The sequence below is a fragment of the Carcharhinus amblyrhynchos genome, unplaced genomic scaffold (assembly GCF_965287045.1).
Source record: "Carcharhinus amblyrhynchos unplaced genomic scaffold, sCarAmb.v2.hapA scaffold_39, whole genome shotgun sequence".
Lineage (NCBI taxonomy): Eukaryota > Metazoa > Chordata > Chondrichthyes > Carcharhiniformes > Carcharhinidae > Carcharhinus > Carcharhinus amblyrhynchos.
In genome coordinates, this window is record NW_027649780.1 from 6,060,259 (window position 1) to 6,079,722 (window position 19,464).

General features: G+C 46.4%; 1 protein-coding gene across 1 annotated transcript in view; it reads right to left on the reverse strand.

The window, feature by feature from the left end:
* LOC145363557 (uncharacterized) overlaps positions 1-18,862 on the reverse strand; it is a 33,763-nt gene extending 14,901 nt beyond the window's left edge. The window contains exons 1-2 of the mRNA XM_080218743.1: positions 17,443-18,862; positions 1,302-2,243 (exon numbers count right to left, since the gene is read on the reverse strand). Coding sequence (XP_080074869.1) covers positions 1,302-2,243; positions 17,443-18,365 — 1,865 coding nt within the window. The 5' untranslated portion in view covers positions 18,366-18,862. The remainder of the gene's footprint in view (positions 1-1,301; positions 2,244-17,442) is intronic.
* Between the last annotated feature and the right edge of the window lie 602 nt (positions 18,863-19,464).

The following is a 19,464-nucleotide window of genomic DNA, read 5'->3' on the forward strand; positions in this document are numbered from 1 at the left end:
CCTGTAGCTTATTAAAATTAGAAAATAATTTCTTCCTTTAAACAATTTCTGCCAGGTCTGCAGTTTCTGAAAACATTTCAGGTTATTCAGTGTTAATATTTTATAATGAAAATCTAGTCTTTATGAATATAATTGTCTATTATATTGAGTCATTAATGATATCTTAATCAAAGTTCAATACTGAATCTGTTTCATGACTGGCTTTTAATATAGAATCAATTTGTAGCGAATAAAGACAGAAGATGAACAGACTGTGAGAAACCACATGTTCGAGTTTAAAATGGCTTCCTTGACCTTGTTACTCAGAGCAATGAATATGGGATGGAAGTGATTGAATTTTAAAACTAAATTTGATTACCCAGGCCTGCAGTTTCCTCCATTACAACAGTCACGACAATTCACAGAACTTCATTCACTGTACAATGCTTCAGGACAAAGGCAGAGTTAGATAGATTCCAGATAAACAAGGTGCTGAAAGGTATTGGGGTAGGTGGGAATGTGGAGTTGAGATTTCAATCAGATCAGCCATGATCATGTTGAATGGCAGAACAGGCTCCTGATTCACATGTTCAGCTGACACCTTGTGGTTATAAGAGGTGCTATAGAAATTCATTTTTTTCTTATTCTCCACAACATTGGATATATTACACTCAGTCCTTGCATCAAAATCATTGTTAAAGGCTTAGTCTAAATTTGACACATTTTGAATGATGGGCTGCTTTTCTCTAGAAACGAGAAGACTTGAAGGGTGACCTGGTGGAAGTCTCTAAGATTATGAAGGGGTTCAATAATCCAACAGGGATTTAATGAGAAACCTCTTTACCCAGCGAGTGGTGAGAATGTGGAACTCACTACCACAGTGAGCGGTTGAGGTGAACAGCATGAATACATTGAAGGGGAAGCTAGATACATACATAGGGAGAAAGGAATAGAAGGATATGCTGATGGGGGGAGATGAAGAGGGGTGGGTGGAGGCTCATGTGGAACATAAATATTGACACAGACCGATTGAGCTGACTGACCTGGCCCTGTGCTGTAGACTCAATGGAACAGAGACAAATGTAATTATTGTACATCTACCTGTCGTGGTGGAAAAACCTCTATTTACTATCTAGGATTGAATAAATGTCCTTCATCAGCTTTTATGGATCATTTCAGTGGAAATGTGCTCTCCTAGATTCAAAGAACATCAGCCCACTGGAAGCAAAGTCGTGAGACCGGCCAGTCCAGCAGAAAGAAACCCTCCAACCCTCTCACTTCACCCACTGTCAGAATGAACATGGTTCATCACTTGTCATCACTTGTGAATTCGCTGATGTCTCAGCAGTTGTGATGATTTAGTGAATCCTTTCCCACAGTCAGAGCAGGTAAATGGTCTCTCCCCAGTGTGAACTCGCTGGTGTGTCCGCAGGTTGGATGAATTACTGAATCCTTTCCCACACTGAGAGCAGGTGAATGGTCTGTCTCCGGTGTGAACTCGCTGGTGTGTCTGCAGGTGGGATGACTGAGTGAATGTTTTCCCACAGTCGGAGCAGGTGAATGGTCTCTCCCCAGTGTGCAATCGTCGGTGTTTTTGCAGATTTGATGCATAAGGGAAACGCTTCCCACACTCAGAGCAGATGAACGGCCTCTCCCCAGTGTGAACTCGCTGATGTATCAACAGATAGGATGAATCAGTGAATCCCTTCCCACACTCGGAGCAGCTGAACGGTCTCTCCCTGGTGTGAATTCGCTGGTGCCTCTGCAGATTGGATGAATTACTGAATCCCTTCCCACACTCAGAGCAGAGGAATGGCCTCTCCCTGGTGTGAACTCGCTCGTGTGTCTGCAGGTGGGATAACTGAGTGAATCCCTTCCCACACGCTGAGCACGTGAACCATTTCTCCCCGGTGTGAACTCGCTGGTGCATCAGCAAGTTGGATGATTCACTGAATCCCTTCCCACAATCGGAGCAGGTGAATGGCTTCTCCCCGCTGTGAACTCGATTGTGTTTCTGCAGGTGGGATGAACTTTTGAATCCTTTCCCACACTCGGGGCAGGTGAATGGCCAGTCCCCTGTGTGAATTCGTTTGTGTGTCTGCAGGGAGGATGAATGAGCAAATCCCTTCCCACACTCCAAGCAAATGAACGGCCTGTCCCCAGTGTGGTTACATCGATGAGTTTCCAGTTGGTGAGGGAAATTGAATCCTTTACCACAGTCTCCACATTTCCATGGCTTCTCCATGGTGCTGGTGTCCATGTGTCTCTCGCAGTTTGACAGTCAGCTGAAACCTCATCCACAACAAAACACCTGAACGGTCTCACCCCAATGTGACTGATGTCTTTTCAAGCTGTGTTGGAGTTTTTTTCCACATCAGTTCACTGCAACACTCTCACTCGGATCTGTGTGACTCCATGCTTTTCCAATCACGCTTATGGTTGAAATCTCTTGAAGCAGGCAGATCAGATAAGTATTTCTCTTTGTAGATTCCAAAGGCTGATGTTGTCCAGGCCCCAATGAATGGAGTTAATCTGTCAGATCACCACGAGTATTTATTTTGAGATTTCTGTCTGGAAATCCTCTTCTGATATCCTGTAACACGAATTTCCAAAATTCATCACTGTCAGTGCAACTTAGAAATTCAGAAAAGACAAGTCTAGTTTTTACAGAAAATGCTTCACTTTTCCCCACTATTCTTACCCTGCTGTATCCCAATAAACAACCTCCCAATTCTCCTAAAGGTGCCAATTCGTGTTGGTTAATGAATCAATGCTCATCACTTCCTGTTCAAATGTGTGTAATATGCAGCACTCATTACCAGGTTGGAGATATGGTGGGTGCAGCAAGTGGTCATGTCTGGAACTGGGTGCCCACAGATCTGATAGTAGTGAAGGCAATTAAAGATTTCAAAATGAAATCTTTAATTGGGCGATACGGTGGCACAATGGTTAGCACTTCTACCTCATGGCACCAGGGTCCCAGGTTCAATTCTGGCTGGGGTCACTGTCTGCGTGGAGTTTGCACGTTCTCCCTGTGTCTGTATGGGCTTCCTCAGGGTGCTCCAGTTTCTTCCCACAGTCCAAAGATGTGCAGGTTAGGTGGATTGGCCATGGTAAATTGCCCCTTGGTCTCAGGGGGCTTAGCAGGATAAATGCATGGGGTTCTGGGAATAGGGTCTGGGTGGGATTGTGGTTGGTACAGACTCAGTGACCCGAATGGCCTATATCTGTACTGTAGGGATTCTATGACAAACTGATGACAACTTGCCATAAAAACCAAACTGATTCATTGATGAACTACAGGGAAGGAAACTTGCCACCCGGTCTGGTTCTACACAAGACTCTGGGCACTGTGGGAGGAGATAGAAGTAGGAGAGGCCAGGGTGAAGGAGAGGGATTTTATACATCTACAACTCGACGAGAACTTTTGACAGAATCTCCCAAACCCCCGACTTCCACCACCAGGAAGGACCAAGGTAGCAGGTGGATGTGAACATCATCACCTCTGAGTTCCCCTCCAACTTACACATCACCCTATTTTGTCTGACATTCAGTGCTAAAAGAACAGAAATTTATCTAATATAAATACTGGGAAGACTGAACCCATTGTCTTCAATCCCCACTACAAACTCCACCCCCTCACCACCAACTCTATCTTCCTGGCAACTGTCTGAAGCTGAACCTGGCTATTCACAACCATGGTGAAATATTTCACCCCAAGACGAGCTTCCAACCACATGTCCACATCATCATCAAGACTGCCTATTTCCACCTCAGTAACATTGCTCATCTCCACCCCAGTCTCAGCTCATCTGGAACTCTCATCTATTACATCGTGATGTGAAACTCAGGAGAATATGGATAATGGACGGGGAATGTTGACTGAATTGTTCCACAGGGGGTTGGCATGGATTTGAGTTGCCGAATGGATTCTTCCCATGTTGTAATGTCTCCATGGCTGGAAATACATAACGTTGATATACTGCTATATATTTCAAGACAAGAAATAGAGAATCATAAACAACACAGGAAATACCAAACAACTATATTAAATATATCTCTATCCCATTCGAATTTACTATTCACATGAATATCAGCCCTCTCCTGGGAAACTTCCGCTTTAATTGTGAACATTAGATAAGAGGCCATCCTATTAACCAAACGAATAAATGTGTCAAACCGAGCTCAGTGATGTCAGTGCCTTTGAGAGAAACAGATACCTGGATCTCGTCCTGCTCCTCATTCCGATGTTCGTCTGTAAGCTTTCCAGAGTCTGCAACCTCCCTGGATTCACTTCCTTTCTCTTCAGATGCTGCAAGTCCCCAATTTCCCCCAGAATGAGAAAAGAAATGGAAAGGGGGAAACATTGATTTCCTCCCAGATGTTACACAGAGGAGGAAGTTTCACTCTGAAACTCATTCGCGGACTTCCGCATTGTGACGTCACAATGTAACCCTGCCAATAGGAATCACTCTGTTCCGCGATGACGTCGCAGGCCCAGACGCGCGGACCCGGGAGCCCCGCCCCCACCCATTGTTCCCCTCCCCCCGCCCCCTCTTCGAGCCAAGGTTTCCAGACAAGCGGCTGGCGGCTCCGGCCAGAACGAGAAGCCGCTCAGTGGTGTCCCCCTGCCCCCCCCCCCGGCCCAAGACAGCGCATGTCCAAGGGAGAGGGGAAACTGCGCAAGTGCAGGGGAGCGCCCGCCCCCTGACCCTCACGCTGAGGGATTGACCAATGGGAAGAGTTGGAGGACCGGAAGGACTCTGGTCCTCCGACCAATCAGCGCTCCCCCATTGTCTGAATGCGGAGTTGGACAATGTGCTCATTCCTGCCCAGCAAAGTTGCTGCTGCTCTCTCTCTGAATGAAGATTGAGCTTCAGACTCAAACTTCCTCCTGTCTTCACCATCTGTGAGTAAAACACTTTCTTTTCTCCCGCTTTCCATTTTTATTTTGGGCTTCAATTTTGAACTTCCAGGTCACACTCGCTGACTAAATAAAAATCCTCAGATTCTTCATGTATTTGTAACCAGGTAATACAGTGTATTACACACATCATCAGGCTGTTCATTTATATCCAAAGTAAAACGTGCCTGTGGGCTTGAAGATTTTCAGCTCTCTGTGTCCAGGACAGGCAGCAGGGAGCATGGATCTATCAATCAGCCTCGATCAGCCCCTTCAGGAGAATTGAGAGGGTGAATATTAGACACAGCAGAGTGAGAATGGAGGGAGAGTGTGCGGGATGGAGATTACAGCTTTTGGGGAATGAGAGAGGAAAGAATGTTCCATAGAAACTAGAATTGTCTGTTCTGAATTTCAGTCCTGTATTGAAAGTGATGAATTTTGTAAATTCCTTTTACAGGATATCAGAAGGTGAGGAATTTACAGACAGAAATCTCAAATCAAACATCACGTCAACATCTGACAGAGTTACTCAATTCATTGGGATCTGAATGCTATTGGCCTTTGAATCTAGAAGGAGAAACAGAAATGTTTCTCTGTTCTGTCTGCTTTTGCACTCTTGAAACATCAGTGTGACTGGTACAGCACACACACACTCCCACACACTCACACTCCCACACTCACACGCACACTCTCCCAGACACACACGCACACTCTCCCAGACACACACGCACACTCTCCCAGACACACACACACACTCACTCCCCCACACACACACACTCCCCCACACACACACACTCCCACACACACTCACACATATACTCACCCACACACTCACACATACATTCACCCACACACAGACTCCCCCACACACACACAATCCCCCTCACATACATACACACACACCCCACACATGCCCCCAAACACATACACACACACTCCCCCCCTCCCCACACACACCCACAGACAAGCCCCCCCCTCCACACACACACTCCCATGCATTGACTGTGGAAAGAGCTTCTCAGTTACACAGCCGTAAAAACTGTTGCACCATCACAGCAGGGCACCATAATCTTGTTCTGTGTGAGACTTCAACTGATAGTCAAACCTGGAGCAACACAAAGACACCTCCAACATGGAGAAACCGTGGAAATGTGGGGACTGTGGGAAGGGTTGCAAAAGCCCCTCTGAGCTGCAAACTCATCGATGTATCCACACTGGAGAGAAGCCGTACACCTGCTCTGTGTGTGGGAAGGGGTTCACTCGGTCATCTCATCTGTAGCGACATCGACTGGTTCACACTGGAGAAAGAGCGTTCATCTGCTTTGAGTGTGGGGACGGATTCGCTCATTTACCCAGTCTGCAGAGACACCAGCGTGTTCACACTGGAGAGAGACCATTCACCTGCTCAGAGTGTGGGAAAGGATTTACACAGTTATCCAACCTGTCGAAACACAAAATCACTCACAGCAATGAGAGACCCTTTAAATGCTCTCACTGTGAGAGGGGTTTCAAAAGCTCTCGGGAACTGATGATCCACCAGCGCATTCACACTGGGGAGAGACCGTTCAGCTGCTCTCACTGCACAAAGAGATTTAGGACGTCATCCCACCTGCGGGAGCACCAGAGAATTCACACCAGAGAGAGACCATTCACCTGCTGTGTGTGTGGGAAAGGATTCACTCATTCATCCAGCCTGCTGAGCCACAATCTCACTCACACCCAGGACAGACCTTTTAAATGCTCTGATTGTGGGCGTGGTTTCAAACGTTCTCGGGATCTGATGCTCCACCAGCGCATTCACACTGGGGAGAGACTGTTCAGCTGCTCTCACTGCACAAAGACGTTCAAAACGTCATCCAATCTGCAGCAACACCAGCGAGTTCACACTGGGGAGAGACCGTTCATCTGCTGTGTGTGTGGGAAGGGATTCACTCAGTCATCCAGTATGCGGAGACACCAGCAAGCTCACAATTGATAACTGGTGTTGGATTCTGCTGTTATTTTGCTGTTAATCACATCCAGGACTGAACCATGTTCATTCTGACAGTTGGTGAAATGGGAGGGTCAGAGGGTTTCTTTCTGCTGGATTGGCCGGTCTCATGACTTTGCTTCCAGTGGGCTGATGCTCTTTGAGCCTGGGAGAGCACATTTCCACTGAAATGACCCACAAAAGCTGATGAAGGACATTTATTTTATCCTGGATAGTAAATAATGTTTTTCCTATCACTACAGATAGATCTGAAATAAATACAGAAAGAACTGGAAAAACGCAGCAGGTCTAACAGCATCTGTGGAGAGAGAAACAGAGTTAATATTTTGCACTACAAGATTGAGAATCAATCTAGTAAACCTCCTCTGAACTGCTTCCATGGTGTTTATAAAATGGGACAGCACAGTGCACTGCTGCATCACAACACCAGGGATCCAGGTTCAATTCCAGCCCAGGTCACTGTCTGTGTGGAGTTTGCACATTCTCCCCATGTCTGTGTGGGTTTCATCCAGGTGCTCCGGTTTCCTCCCAGAGTCCAAAGAACATAAGAACATAAGAACATAAGAAATAGGAGCAGGAGTAGGCCATCTGGCCCTTCGAGCCTGCCCCGCCATTCAATAAGATCATGGCTGATCTGTCGTGGCTCAGTTCCACTTTCCCGCCCTCTCCCCATAACCCTTAATCCCCTCTCTTATCAAAAACCCATCAACCCGCTTCTTAAAAATATTTAGCGAGGCAGCCTCCACCACTTCAACGGGCAGAGAATTCCAGAGATTCACCACCCTTTGAGTGAAGAAGTTCCTCCTCAACTCCGTTCTGAACCGCCCCCCCTTTATCTTGAGGCTGTGCCCCCTAGTCCTACTGTCTTTTTTGAGCGGGAAGAGTCTTTCCACCTCTATCCTATCCATCCCATTCATCATCTTATACGTCTCAATGAGATCTCCCCTCATTCTTCTAAACTCTAACGAGTACAAGCCTAGTTTATTCAGCCTCTCCTCATAGCTCAACCCCCTCAACTCCGGTATCAGCCTAGTAAACCTCCTCTGCACTCCCTCCAAGGCCAAAATATCCTTGCGCAGGTGCGGCGCCCAAAACTGCACACAGTACTCCAGCTGCGGCCTCACCAATGCCCTATACAGCTGCAGCAAGACCTCCCTACTTTTATATTCAATCCCCCTCGCTATGAAGGCCAGCATCCCATTCGCCTTCCTGACCACCTGCTGCACCTGCAGGCTGGGTTTTTGCGACTCATGCACAAGGACCCCGAGGTCCCTCTGCACCGTCGCCTGCTGCAGTTTTTCGCCACGTAAGTAATAGTCCTTCCTACCATTCTTCCTACCAAAGTGGACCACCTCACACTTGCCAACATTAAATTCCATTTGCCATTTCCTGGCCCATTCGCCCAGCCTATCTAGATCCTTCTGCAGACTCTCCACACCCTCCACACAATTTGCCTTTCCCCCAATCTTGGTGTCATCAGCAAATTTCGACACCCTACACTCGGTTCCCTCCTCCAGATCATCTATATAAATGGTAAATAGCTGAGGCCCCAGCACCGACCCCTGGGGCACCCCACTAGTCACCAACCGCCAATCCGAATAGCACCCATTGACCCCCACTCTCTGCCTCCTATTTGACAACCAATCCTCTATCCACGCTAACACCCTACCCCCAACTCCATGTCCTCTGACCTTCTGCAGTAACCTCTTGTGAGGTACCTTATCAAACGCCTTCTGAAAATCCAGAAAGACCACATCCACCGGCTCTCCTCTATCCACCGCCCTAGACACATCCTCATAGAACTCCAGTAAATTTGTCAGACACGACTTCCCTTTAATGAAACCGTGTTGCGTCTGCCCTATCAACCAATTCCCTTCAAGATGCCTCGCAATTTCCTCCTTAATGACGGATTCTAACATTTTACCTACCACAGACGTTAAACTAACCGGCCTGTAATTCCCCGCCTTTTGCCTGGCACCCTTCTTAAACAACGGCGTAACATTAGCCGTTTTCCAATCCTCCGGCACTTCCCCGGAATCCAGCGACGTCTGGAAAATAACCACCAAGGCATCCACTATCACCTCCGCCATTTCTTTCAGAACCCTCGGATGCATTCCATCCGGTCCTGGGGACTTGTCCACAATCAGCCCCTCCAGTCTGTCGCGCACCACCTCTCTAGTAACAGTAATGTCATTAAGACCCTCCAGTCCTACCACCTTTCCATCGCTAACACCCGGCAAATTATTCACGTCCTCCTCCGTGAAGACAGAAACAAAAAAGTTATTCAAGACCTTAGCCATATCCCCATCCCCTACCACTAGGTCCCCTTTCTCATCCGCTAAGGGACCAACGTTCACCCTAGCCAGCCTCTTCCTTTTTATATATTTATAAAAACTCTTGCTATCCTTTTTTATATTAAGTGCTAGCCCAGCTTCATAGCTTCTTCTACCCTCCTTTATCAACTTTTTTGTCAATCTTTGTTGACATTTAAACCTTTCCCAATCCTCTTCTCGCCCACTGCTCTTAGCTACTCTAAATTCCTCCGCTTTTAATTTAACACTTTCCTTCACCTCCTTCGTTATCCACGGCTTATTACCTCTCTTCCTACTGTCCTTTTTAACCATCGGAATAAATTTCTGCTGAGCACCAAGAAAGATCTCCTTAAAGATCCTCCACTGCTCCTCAGCAGACCTACCTTCCAACGCGCTCCCCCAGTCCACATTCGCCAATTCTTCTCTCATCCTACCATACTCCCCTCTATTCAAACAAAGGACACGTGTCCGGGAACCCACTTTCTCCTCCTCCATCTGCAACAGAAACTCCACCATACAATGATCACTCTCTCCAAGAGGATCCTTCACCTCAAGGTCCCTAATTCTACCCGCCTCATTACATAGCACCAGATCCAAGATAGCTCGCTCCCTCGTCGGCTCCAACACACACTGTTCCAGGAAACTATCCCGGCAGCATTCCAAGAACTCCTCCTCGAGCCCACCTCGTCCAACATGGGTCGACCAATCAATATGCAGATTGAAATCCCCCATAACTACTGCCGTCCCATTCCTGCACGCCGCACTTATTTGCGCGTTAACAGCCCGCCCCACCTCCAGATCATTATTCGGGGGCCTATAGACGACACCCACCAGCGTCTTCCTCCCTTTGCTGTTCCTAATCTCCACCCACAACGATTCCACTTTCTGCTCTTTGGCTCCGATATCATCCCTTGCTACCACCTTGATGCTGTCCTTAATCAGCAGAGCTACGCCACCCCCTCTTTCCTCCTGCCTATCCTTCCTAAACACTTGATAGCCCTGTACATTCATCTCCCAGTCCCTGTCACCTTGCAGCCACGTCTCTGTAATGGCCACCAGATCGTATCCATTTGTGTCGATCTGCGCCACCAGCTCATCCACTTTATTCCGAATGCTTCGTGCATTCAGATAAAGCGCTTTCATCCCAGCCTTCTTCTGGACCCTATTTGCCGTAACGCCACCACTTGGGACATCCTCAGCCTCTTCCCTTACCTGTACCCTATCCTTAACTGTAGACCTCCTAACATCACCTACCCTCGCACCCTCCCCCCCCCTAATTAGTTTAAAGCCCTGTCTACAGTCCTCTTTACTCGATTCGCCAGCACTCTGGTCCCAGCACGATTCAGACCAACCCCATCCCGCCCGAACAAGTCCCACCTACCCCAATACTGGTGCCAATGCCCCATAAATTCGATCCCATTCCTCCCACACCAATCTCTGAGCCACCCATTCACTTCCTTTATCCTGTCAACCCTACGCCCGTCTGCACTCGGTTCAGGCAGTAGCCCAGAGAAGACCACCTTGTCGGTTCTACTTTTTAATTCCATTCCCAGCTTCTCATACTCCCTCCCCAGATCCTCAGTCCGCACTTTGCCTACGTCGCTGGCACCCACATGTACCACCACAACCGGGTTCTCACCCTCCCACTCCAGATTCCTCTGCAGCCCAGCTGCGACATCCTGTACCCGAGCACCAGGCAGACAACACACCCTTCTGTGCACTTTGTCATTGTGACAAAGGACAGTGTCAATACCCTTCACCCCACTATCTCCAATCACTACTACGTTCCTTTTCCCCTTCTCTTTGCCTATGTCCTGCTGCATCACTGTACCGTGTGCAGTTTGCTCACCAACCTCACCTGCCTCGTCCTCTTCCAGACTGGAAGCAAGAACCTCAAACCTGTTATGCAGATTAAGAGGCTGAGGCCTCCGCTCCTCACCCCCCTTCCTCCTCCCAGCAGCCCCCTTTTGTTCCTGACCCTTAGATTTAGCCAGTCTAGCGGGGGTGGATGTCACTTGCACCCCACTGACAATGACACCCTCTCTCCCCCTGATGAGCCTCAGTGTCTGTAGCTCAGAGGCCAGCTCATCCACCTTGAGCTGGAGCTCCTCCAGCAACCTGCACTTACTGCAGACATGGCCACTGGGAAGGACCCTGGGGTCCACCAGTTCCCACATCATACAGGAACCGCACATCACATGCCCCTCCATTATTCAATATAGTTTGTTGTGGGAAAAAAAATTTTTTCCTTGTTTTTTGCTGTAGTAGTTTTGAAAAAAAAATTTTTTTTTTTCCTTGTTCTTTCCACCTGGCCTTTTTTCCTCCAAGCCCTTTTTGATATTAAGCCCTAATAGCTCACTCTGCTTCCCTCTCACTCCGCTGCCCGCTATCTACACCAGGCCTCCTTTTAAACTTGGCGCTGATTTAAAGCTGATGGGCCACAACTGCCTGATAATCACTCCCTCACAATTCTTAAAGCAGTAAATACAATAAGTAAATGCTTTAAACAGTTCTACAAAGAACAAAGTGCTTTAAACTTATTTTAAACTGGTTTTTAACAGGTAAAGTCTTAGCTTTCTCTCTGATGCTCCTTCCTCGTCTGCTCCAGCAAAGAGATGTGGGTTAGGTTGATTGGCTATGTTAAATTTGTGTTAGGGGGATTAGCAGGATAAATGTGTGAGATTATGGGAAGAGGACCTGGGTGGATGGTGTTGGGTACAGACTCGATGGGCAGAATGGCCTCTGGGTGTACTGCAGGGATTCTATGATCCTTTGTTTAATAAAAGACAAAAACTGCACCCAGTGTTCAAGATGCAGTCTCAGCAATGCCCTGTATAACTGAAGCATAATATCTTTACTTCAATGTTCAATTTCTCTCGTAATAAAGGATAGCATTCCATTTGTGAGAATGTTGATTTATTTGAACTAAGATTTATGGGATTCTCTTGTTTACAATAACTCCATAACTGTAAATCACACCAGGTTCCAGTGACTTAACCATATGGCTAGAAAGAATACTTTAAATGGTGAATTCAGTAAGTTTATGAACCATTAAAAATGTAACAAGTTAGAGAGTTAAAAAAGGAAAGTATCGATTAACAGTAAAAGGAGAAAGCTTAGCTTTAACAATTGAACAGACGAACTTGAACATTGAATGGCGGGGCAGACTCGAAGGGCTAGATGGCCTACTCCTGCTCCTATTTCTTATGTTCTTATGAACTTATGAAATGTTATGCGGAGAAGGCAGGAAAATGGGGATGAGGAGCGCATCAGCCAGGATCGAATGACAGAGCAGACTTGATGGGCCAAGTGGCCTAATTCTGCTCCAAGATCTATGAACAGACTTCTCGCTATCCTGTTCAGACCAGGACATGAAGTATGGCTCCAAAAACATGGATAACTTGTACAATCAATAGCTCCCTGTAGGGCACAGTGGTTTTCACTGCTGCCTCATAGTGCCAGGGACCTGGGTTCGACTCCCGGTTGGGTCACTGTCTGCAGAGTTTACACATTCTCCCCATGTCTGTGTGGGTTTCTGTCTGTGATGGAGAATTTAGAATGGTCAATGCACCTACCCAGCACATCTTTTGGACTGTGGAAGGAAACCAGAGCACCTGAAAGGAAATCAGGCAGACATGGGAACAATGTGCAAAGTCCACAGATTCACCCAATCTGGGAATCAAACCCAGGTCCCTGGTGCTGAGGCAGCAGTGACACCCTAACAAGTCTCGTTATGTTTTTTCTATTCTGTTGGCATCAGAAGGCAAACTTTAGTGTTCAAAACTACATTCTAGCCTTTCTAACATCTGTATTAATGAATCATTTATTCTTTAATTGTCTTACAATTCAAGCTGTCTATTTAACTAATCTGGCTGCTTTACAATTGTGGGAACTTCAGTCCACAAATAAGGTAGTCGAATGCATTGTTTGAAGCAGGATGTTCTTTATATAAATAGATGACAAAGTTTTAAAAAACAGCAGTGAACTAAAGGAAACACGAGCACTGGAACCAGCCTGGACTTGCAGACTGAAACCCCACCAAAGCGCTCACGTGCTCAGAAGGGAGAAAGGTTGAGAAGAACACTCTGTGACACTTCTCCTCCCCTTAAATGTCAATCCCGCCATCAGGACAGAAATACAACAAAGTAATGTCTTTAACACACGGAAGTCTGTCAGGAGCTTTGTGATTCATTGTGACCTGTACAATACCACTGGTAAATCTTGTAATGGTGTTTCTGGAATGGGAGATGAAGAGGTAATTTGAGAATCTGTACATGAATGTTCCTCTTCCACTCCCACAACAGAGTCAACTGGCAAAGCTCGAACCATTTCCTGGTGAACATCCACAGCAGCATGACCCTCTGCCACGTTCTCAGTAATGGTTGCTGACTCTGAAAATGTTCCTGACTCGGGGTCACACCGTAAGTGAATATGGTCTTGGTGTCTGTGAATAACTCGTCTGTTTTACAGTCTCACCACTCAAGATACTGAACCACTTTGGTTTAAAATTATTCCCAGTAACCACCTTTCGTTACTCCCAAAGTTCCTGATGTAAACCTGATCACCCGGTTTGAACTGCCTCTCTTTGGTGCGGTAGTCATGTCTCTCGTGCTTTTCTTGTCTCCTGCTCACTTTTGCTCTGAGATCTGGATGAAGCAGATCCAGATGAGACTTCAGCCCTCTACCTAAAAATAATAGGAGAGAGTTCGGTTGTGGATTGTGGTGTGATACAAAGCAAACAAAAATCTTGAGAGCTTGTTCTTAAAGTATCGCTTTCCATTCTTCTCAATCCCTCCTTCAGAGTGTGAACAGCTCTTTCTGCTGGACCATTTGTAACCAGATGAAACGGTGCAGCACACACATGGCGTATACCATTCCTTTACATGAATTCCTGAAACATCTCACTTGTAAACAGAGTGTCGTTATCTGAAACAAGCGGATCTGCTAACCCAGGGCTTGTGAAAATTTGACAGAGCTTCTCTATTGTCACAGGAGCTGGAATATTACTCATGATCTGTGCTTCTAACCATTTTGAATGCACATTTACAACGACCAAACACATGATTCATGAAAGGCACCCCCCAAAGCCCACCTGTAGTCTGGACTACGGCCTATCAGGCCACTCCCAAGGATGAAGTGGTAATGTACCCAGTGTGCTGGAGGGAATGAACTCAGAAGAATCATTCAATGCTCAAGCCTGATTCAATCGATAAACAGTTTATTGAGTTACGCCAGCGGGGAGAAGCCACAGGGGCTGACCATGTGCAACTCCACCCAACAAAGAAAATCATCAATTCTTATGTAGTTACTCAGCCCATCCCAGCTGGACACAATCCAATCAGAATGTTTATAGATTACATTAATTATATATCCAATGACATTAGTATCTGGGCATTATGGGGTTTTGTGATCATCTCATGAACAGATAGGTGCCCCCATCATGGTGTTTTCCAGACCCTCTTATCTACCATCCTTGGGCTTTCTTTGGTACACAGATTCCCTTAGTTTGAAAAGGGGTGGATTAAAAGTTCTCAAATGGATGTCAGCACCCTTCCTTTGTTTTAATCTAATGACCACAGAGTCTGGGAATCATTTCTATTTAATAATCTCACATTTTAAACTTTTTCTTTCAGTATCCAATACTAGATTTTTTTTGTGTCAATTGCATCAGGAATAAATCTTTGGACCTGACAGGAAATTTAACCCAAGGTCAATCCAACACAGGATTGGTCAGAATCATTTCACATCTCCCAAATTTTAAATAACCAAGACAAATTAAAACCATCATTCTCATGTATGAATTGTATCTGGATTAAAATTCCTGCAGGTTTAGTAAACTATCCTGGAATCATGTCTCTGGTCAGTAAATATAACGTGAAAAAAAAGTTTTATTAATTACTTTTAAATCACAGACAGAAAACCTCAAAGCTTGAAGCAATTCACAAATATCACACATACACAAGCACAGAAACTTAGCATGTTCTTTACAACAACAATAGCCAGAAACATTAAGCATTTTTGTGGTTCCGTTTTTAAACTTCCAGAAATGCCTTTAATTAAAGACACAAGGTGAGGTTAATTCCCCAGAAAGATGAATCTTAACAAATGTAGTCCAAAACAATGATAAAACACGTCTACAAACATCCACACAAAACAAACAAAACACACAGGTTCTCACAGCTTGCAAATTGGTGGAAAGGCAAATTGTGCGGAGGGTGGGGAGAGTCTACAGAAGGATCTAGATAGGCTGGGCGAATGGGCCAGGAAATGGCAAATGGAATTTAATGTTGGCAAGTGCGAGGTGGTCCACTTTGGTAGGAATAATGGTAGGAAGGATTATTACTTACATGGAGAAAAACTGCAGCAGGCGACGGTGCAGAGGGACCTCGGGGTCCTTGTGCATGAGTCGCAAAAACCCAGCTTGCAGGTGCAGCAGGTGGTCAGGAAGGCGAATGGGATGCTGGCCTTCATCGTGAGTGGGATTGAATATAAAAGTAGGGAGGTCTTGCTGCAGCTGTATAGGGCATTGGTGAGGCCACAGCTGGAGTACTGTGTGCAGTTTTGGGCGCCGTACTTACGCAAGGATATTTTGGCCTTGGAGGGAGTGCAGAGGAGGTTTACTAGGCTGATGCCGGAGTTGAGGGGGTTGAGCTATGAGGAGAGGCTGAATAAATTAGGCTTGTACTCATTAGAGTTTAGAAGAATGAGGGGAGATCTCATTGAGACGTATAAGATGATGAATGGGATGGATAGGATAGAGGTGGAGAGACTCTTCCCGCTCAGAAAGGATTAGGACTAGGGGGCACAGCCTCAAGATAAAGGGGGGGCGGTTTAGAACGGAGTTGAGGAGGAACTTCTTCACTCAAAGGGTGGTGAATCTCTGGAATTCTCTGCCCGTTGAAGTGGTGGAGGCTACCTTGCTAAATATTTTTAAGACGCGGGTTGATGGGTTTTTGATAAGAGAGGGGATTAAGGGTTATGGGGAGAGGGCGGGAATGTGGAACTGAGCCACGACAGATCAGCCATGATCTTATTGAGTGGCGGGGCAGGCTCGAAGGGCTGGTTGGCCTACTCCTGCTCCTATTTCTTATGTTCTTATGTTCAAATGTCAAACAATGCATTCTCAGCATTCTCTCCTGCAGCTATAGCTTCTTAAAGTGACAGAGCACTACAAGTGCAAAAATCCTTGTGTACAATAAGATACAAGATCCTTCATTATAACAACCTTTTTTAAGCCAATTTCCTGGGCCTGATTTTATTGGCAATATCTAGTCTTTATTGCTTTAAAATCCCAAACACGTTACCAACTGCAAAATCTTTGTTCTTTATCTGGAGTTGAGGTGACAACACGATAAAATTTTCACAGTTATTCCAAATTCCTCCAGGCTTAAAATTTCCACATTTAACTTGTTCCTATATAAATCCTCAATTATAAAATAAGTGCATAAAATCTCAGCAGTCGAGAAAACTCGAAATGTTGGCTCTAATCTCTCTCCACAGATGCGTCAGACCTGCTGAGATTTTCCACCATTTTCTGTTTCTGTTTCAGATTCCAGCCTCTTTTTCTGTTTGTTTACCTGAGATATCTCAATTCCTTCATTGTCCAGGACAATATATTCTCAATATCTTTAAAACATAAATTCAACATTTGATTTCAGGCATGAACATATTCTGTTAGTTTGTTCTTTATTGTTAATGTTAGGCTGGAGTTGTTCCCCTTGGAGCAAAGAAGGTTGAGGGGAGATTTGATAGAGGTGGACAGGATTCTGACAGGTTTAGATGAGGTGGACAAAGAAAATTTGTTCCCATTTGCTGATGGGACAAGGATGAGGGGGACACAGATTTAAGGTTTTGGATCAGACATGTAAGGGGGGATGTGAGGAAGAATATTTTGATACAGTGAATGGTATTGACCTGGAACTCACTTCCTACGAGAGTAGAAGAAGTGGAGACAATAAACAATTACAAAGAAAATTAGATGGGCATTTGAAGGGTTTCAAACAGAAATGCTGACTAAATATCTCTGAACTTCCTAACGCGCTGTCACTCTGTGATCCTTGTGAAATTTGAAACCAGGTATTTGAAACAAGACTCAAAGAGCATCAGCCCACTGGAGGCAAAGTTGTGAGACCGGCCAGTCCAGCAGAAAAAAACCCTCAGACCCTCCTCATTGACCAACTGCGAAAATGAACAAAATCCAGTTCTGGATGTAATTGAGAGCAGAAACAATATCTGCAGAATCCAACCCCTGGAATCACTCGTGAACTTGTTGGTGTTTCAGGAGCTGGGATGAAACTCTAAATCCTTTTCCACACTGAGAGCAGGTGAATGGCCTCTCCCCAGTGTGAACTCGCTGGTGTCTCCGCAGACCGGATGAGTCAGTGAATCCCTTCCCACACTGACAGCAGGTGAACGGCCTCTCCCCAGTGTGAACTCGCTGGTGTGTTTGCAGGCTGGACAATTGAGTGAATCCCTTCTCACACTGAGAGCAGGTAAATGGTTTCTCCCCTGTGTGAACTCGCCGGTGTGTCTGCAGGTTGGATAACTGAGTGAATCCCTCCCCACACTCAGAGCAGCTGAATGGTTTCTCCCCGGTGTGAACTCGCTGATGTCTCTGCAGGCTGGGTAATGCAACGAATCCCTTCCCACACTGAGAGCAGGTGAATAGCCTCTCCCCAGTGTGACCTCGCTGGTGTGTCCGCAGGTATGATAACCGAGTGAAACCCTTCTCACATGCAGAGCAGGTGAATGGCCTCTTCCCAGTGTGAACTCGCTGGTGTGTCTGCAGGGTGGATGAATGACTGAATCTCTTCCCACACTGAGAGCAGGTGAATGGTTTCTCCCCAGTGTGAACTCGCTGGTGTGTCCGCAGGTTGGATGACCATTTAAATCGCTTTGTGCAGTGAGAGCAACTAAACGGTCTCTCCTCAGTGTGAATGCGTTGGTGGGACACCAGTTCACCAGAGCTTTTGAATCCACTCCCACAATCAGAGCATTTAAAGGGGCTCTTCTTGGTATGAGTCAATTTGTGATTCAGCAGGTTGGATAACTGAGTGAATCCCTTCCCACACACCGAGCAGGTGAATGGCCTCTCCCCAGTGTGACTGCGTCGATGAATTTCCAAATCAGATGGAGCTCTGAATCGCTTCTCACAGTCGCCACATTTCCACGGTTTCTCCATGGTGTGGATTTCCTTGTGATCGTCTAGGTTAAACAGTCAGTTAAATCTCACACAGAACACGGGTATATTGTCGCCCCCAACAACTCACAACTCACCCTAATGAACTCCCACTCATCTGATGAAGGTGCAATACTCCGAAAGCTACTGGCTTGTGCTACCAAATAAACCTGTTGGACTTTAACCTGGTGTCGTACGACCTTTCCTGTGGCCAAAGAAGATTTGAAAATTGTTGTCAGAGTCGCTGCAATCTCCTGCCTCCCACAGCAGCCTGGGATACACCTCATCTGGAGCTGGGGATTTATATAATTTTAGGTCCAGTTAAAACCGTTAATACCTCCTCTCTCTTGATGTTAAGTTGTTGAAATCACAAAGCTGCTCCCTGGTATCTAAATGACTCACCTGATGAAGGTGCAGTCTCAAACAAGGAACCAAAAGCTCGTGATTCCAAATAAACCTATTGGACTTTACCCTGGTGTTGTGAGACTTGTTACTATGCTTTCTATAACTACATCACCCACAATGAATACAGACACAAGGTATTAATTTAAAACCCCACCAATGTCTCCCACCTCCACGTACAAATGACCACATTGCTCCTTAATGTACCCTATTCTTTCTCTGGTCACCTCCTGTCCTTCACATGGTGAAAGAACACCTTTGGATTTCCTCCCAGATGTTGCACAGAGGAGGAAGTTTTGAACCTCATCGGCTAACTTCCGCATTCAGACAATGGAGGAAATGTGATTGGCTGGAGGACAAGGGTCCTTCCGGTCATCCAACTTTTCCCATTGGTCAATACCTCAACATGTCGGCCACGGGGGTGGGCGCTCCCTGCACATGCGCAGCTGCTCCCGTCTCTTGGACATGCTCTGTCCCGGGCCGGGGGGAGGGGCAGATCACCGAGCGGCTTCTCGCTCTGGCCGGGGCCGCGAGCCGCTTGTCTGGAAACCTTGGCTCGAGGAGGGGCGGGGGAACAATGCGTGGGGGCGGGGCTCCCGGGAGGGGGAGGGGAATACTGGGTGAGGGCGGAGCTCCCGGGTCCGCGCGGCGGTGATCCCACCCCCTGACCGTCACGCGGAGCTGTTGACCAATGGGAAGA